Source organism: Chrysochloris asiatica, unplaced genomic scaffold (genome assembly GCF_000296735.1).
Source record: "Chrysochloris asiatica unplaced genomic scaffold, ChrAsi1.0 scaffold00517, whole genome shotgun sequence".
In the NCBI taxonomy this organism is placed as follows: domain Eukaryota; kingdom Metazoa; phylum Chordata; class Mammalia; order Afrosoricida; family Chrysochloridae; genus Chrysochloris; species Chrysochloris asiatica.
The window spans coordinates 112,774-116,988 of NW_006409035.1; the positions used below are offsets into that span (position 1 = coordinate 112,774).

The 4,215-nt window shown below is 37.1% G+C and overlaps 1 protein-coding gene across 1 annotated transcript; it reads right to left on the reverse strand.

The window, feature by feature from the left end:
* Nucleotides 1–2,376: 2,376 nt before the first annotated feature.
* On the reverse strand, nucleotides 2,377–3,297 carry LOC102824839 (olfactory receptor 7A17-like). The gene has a single exon (XM_006877491.1). The coding sequence runs from the start codon at nucleotides 3,295–3,297 to the stop codon at nucleotides 2,377–2,379; it is 921 nt and encodes a 306-aa protein (XP_006877553.1).
* Between the last annotated feature and the right edge of the window lie 918 nt (nucleotides 3,298–4,215).

Genomic DNA, 4,215 nt, shown 5'->3' on the forward strand with positions numbered 1-4,215 from the left:
ATCACTCACTTACTTCATGCTCTATAAATCATCTTTGTGACTTAATTAAGAGCAAACTGTGTATATTGGAATGGAAACGTGAAAGAGACTTAGAAAACTTTGAAAAGATACAAGTATCTTTTCTTTTAAGATACTAAAAGTATTAGGAAGTTTGACATCCTCTTGGTGGAGCAGCAGTTAAAGCCCTAAGCTGCTAACCAAAAGGTCAGCAATTCACCTCCACTAGCCAGTTCATGGGGGAAGGATGTGGAAGTCTGTATCTATAAAAGGTTTACAGCGTTGGCACCCTTATAGGTAATTCTACTCTGTCTTATAGGGCTGCTGTGAATTGGAATCGACTCAACAACATATGGGCTTTGGATTAAGTCTACATCTTATCACTGTAGATAGAATGGGTTGGCACTCAGCATCTATTCCTTTTCCTTAGGGTTGCTTATTTGTACTACAGAGAATGATAATTATGAAAACATATTTCCTAGGAACACCAAAGACAAAGTTTCATAAGTGATTACTGAGATATGGAAAAGAACAAGGAAACACTGAATCGTCTAAAAATAGGAAAGGTGTGTGTGAGGGTTGCATTCTTTCACCACACTTATTCAACATGTATATGGAGCAAATAATCTGAGAAGCTGGATTACATAAAGAAAAACATGGCATCAGGAATAGAAGAATCATTATCTGTGATATTCAGATAATACAACCTTTCTTGCTGAAAGCAAAGAAGACTTAAAATACTTACTGATGAAGACAAGAGACCACAGCATTTGGTATGGGTTGTACCTCAATGTAAACAAAACAAAAAGTCTTACCACTGGACCCATAAACAATGTCCATATAAATGGAGAAAGATTGTATTAATAAAAACTTCACTTTAGTTGGATCAACCATCAACACTTATGGAAGCAGCAGTCAAGAAATCAAATGATTTAGGTAAATCTGCTGCATGAGACCTCTTTGAAGTGTCGAAGAGCAAATATGTCAGTTTGAGAACTAAAGTATACCTACCCAAACTACTGTATTTTCAATAACCTCATATGCATACTAAAGTTGGGCAGTGAATAAGGAAGACCATAGAAGAATTGATGTATTTGGGTTAAGGTGTTGGAGGAGAATATTAAAAGTAGCACTGACTACCAAAAGAACAAACCAATCTGTGTTGGAAGAAATATAAACAGAATGCTCTTGAAAGTTAGGATCGCCAGACTTCGTCTATCATACTTCAGACATGCTATTAGGAGGGACCAGTCCCTGGAGAAGGATATCATGTTTGGTAAAGTTGTGGTAGGAGAAAAAAAGGAGGATCTCCAATTTGATGGATTGGCACAGTGGTGGCAGCAACAGGTTCAGGTGTGACAATGAAGTGAGGTTGACATGGGGGCCAGGCAGTGTTTTGTTCTTTTGTGCATAGGGTTACTTTGAGTCAATGCCAAGTCAATGACATCTAACAACTACAACAACAACAAGATATGGGCTAGATGTACAGAAGAAAATCAGAGGGCAAAAGTGAGACAGGTGCTCTCTTCTAATCAACTGTATGACCAAGAATAGTTGCAGAACATTGGGCTAATTATAATAAATCAAGGTAAAACTTTAGGTAAGTAGTGAAAAGTGTATCTAGAAGTGATGTGCACCCTTTGTTAAACAATTGCAGATCTAACTGACATAGTGAGTGTTGAATGAACAATTATAGCAAAATATTACTACTATGTGGGTTGTAGAAAATGTGTCATGTTTATGGAGCCAATAATTTCAGTCATGTCTTCATGATTTCACCTCCTTCCTGATGACAGAAAAGGTATCAGTGTTCCTAGATTATTCCTGATATTCTGAGAGTCAGTCTCAATATTTGAAGAAACATACAATCAGCTCATTTTACAATTTAATAAGTACTTGCTAACAAAGTTTCAGCTTAAAATACTTAATAAAACTTCAATTTAAAGGAAATAACTCAGAGAGATCAAATACTATATGCCAGAACTGATCACAAGAAACAGATTAAAATAGGTTCTGGAAATTGTTATTTCAATTTTTGTATTTGAGGAAAATAATGATGCTGTTCTGATAGGAAAATTCTACACTGACACTCCAAAGAATGTCTTGGACGATCTGTCATACTGAATCATCTGCAATTAATATGAAGAAATTGCAAGTAAGAAATGTTGAAGCAAAGATTTTGTTAAAATTTTTTTTTTGTAGAAATAAATGGAAAAGAATCAATTACAACATAAATTGAAGGAGATTGAATTCTGGAAATAATGCAGAGTTATAAGCTGATGAAAGTCTGATTTAAGTTTTCATGCTTTTGAGCTATTTTGCTCATAGATAACTCTCTACTCTCAAAGGGAAAAAAATCTGTTATGTAGAGAATTTTATTCAGTTGAAAAGTTTTCGTAGGCCCTGCTTTATATCCTTATTTCTAAGACTGTAGATAAAAGGGTTCAGCATGGGGGTGACAACAGTGTACATCACTGAGGCTATTGCAGTGGCCCTAGAGGTTTGGGTAGCAGCAGAACTAAGATAAACTCCAAGACCTGTACCATAGAACAAGGAAATGACTGAGAGGTGAGACCCACAAGTGGAAAAGGCTTTAGACTTGCCTTCAGCTGATGAAATTTTCATAATGGAGGACACAATCTTACTGTAAGAGAAAAGGATACCAATAAGTGGAATAACACCCAGAAGTCCAGTTGCGAAATACATCACTAAGTCAATGATGATGGTGTTAGAACAAGCAAGTTGGATTACCTGATTAAGCTCACAGAAAAAGTGGGAGATTTCTAATTCTGCACAAAAAGACAGTTGCAAAATCATTAAGACATGCAATAGTGAGTCCAGAACAAGTAATAACCAGGATGCCAAAATGAGGAGGCAACAGAACTTGGGGTTCATGATGATCGTGTAGTGCAGAGGGTGACAGATGGCAACAAATCGGTCATAAGCCATCACTGTCAAAAGAAAATTGTCTAATCCTGCAAAAACCATGAAAAAATATATCTGGGTAATGCAATCTTCATATGTAATAACTTTATTCTGCATCTGAATGTTCAGCAGCATCTTTGGGACAATGGTAGAGGTGAAGCAAATGTCTGAGAAAGAAAGGTTAGAGAGGAAAAAGTACATGGGTGTGTGGAGGTGGGAGTCCATGATGATGGCCATGATGATGAGCAGGTTTCCGATGAATGTAACTAGGTACATGGAGAGGAACAGTCCAAAGAGGAGGGGCTGCAGCTCTGCCTCTTCTGAGAGCCCCAGTAGGATAAATTGAGAAATACGTGTTTGGTTTCCTGGTTTCATGTAGCTGATGAAACTACTAGTAAAGAGGAAAGAACAATACAAACTTAGTCATAATTAACAAAAATGTGACAGATGTGCTGTTTTTATATTTTAAATATCTTTAATTCCTATATAATATCAAGAGTCTTAGATAAGAAAAGCACTGAACTGCTAACCACAAAGTTGGCGGTTCAAACCCACCTGCTGCTCCTTGGAAACCCTTTACAGGGTTGATATGAGTCAGAAGTGATTCAATGGCCCTTAACAATATCTATATAGATCTCTTAAGATGAGAATTTCATGGAATCCTAAATGGTCTATCTTCTCCTTGATGTTTAAACTAACTAGCCTTCCTTACTTCTAAACCCTAACATTTTGCTAACACAAACTATTTCTCTATGAATTCCGTGAAACTGTTTAGCTCATTCAACAAATATTTTCTATTATTTTATGCCAAATCTCCTTGACCCAACTTGTCTGTCAGTTTGTTATATTGTGGTGACTTGCGTGTTGTTATGATACTGGAAGTTATACCACCAATGTTTCAAATACCAGCAGAATCACAAATGTTGAACAGGTTTCAATTGAGATTCCACACTAAGAACAAACAAGAAGGAACAGGTGGACGAGTTCTGAAAAAATTAGTCACATAAAACCTTATGAATAACATTGGAACATTGTCTGATAAAGTGCCAGAAGATAAGCCTCTATGCTCATGGAAGTTGTTGTTGTTGTTAAGTGCCGTCGAGTCGGTTCCGACTCATAGCGACCCTGTACAGTGTTTCCGAGGGTGTAAATCTTTACGGGAGTAGAAAGCCTCATCTTTCTCCCGTGGAGCAGCTGGTAGTTTCGAACCACTGACCTTAAGGTTCGTAGCCCGATTCGTAACCACTACGCTACCAGAGCTCCTTATAAGATGATGCAATATGGGTTTCAGAG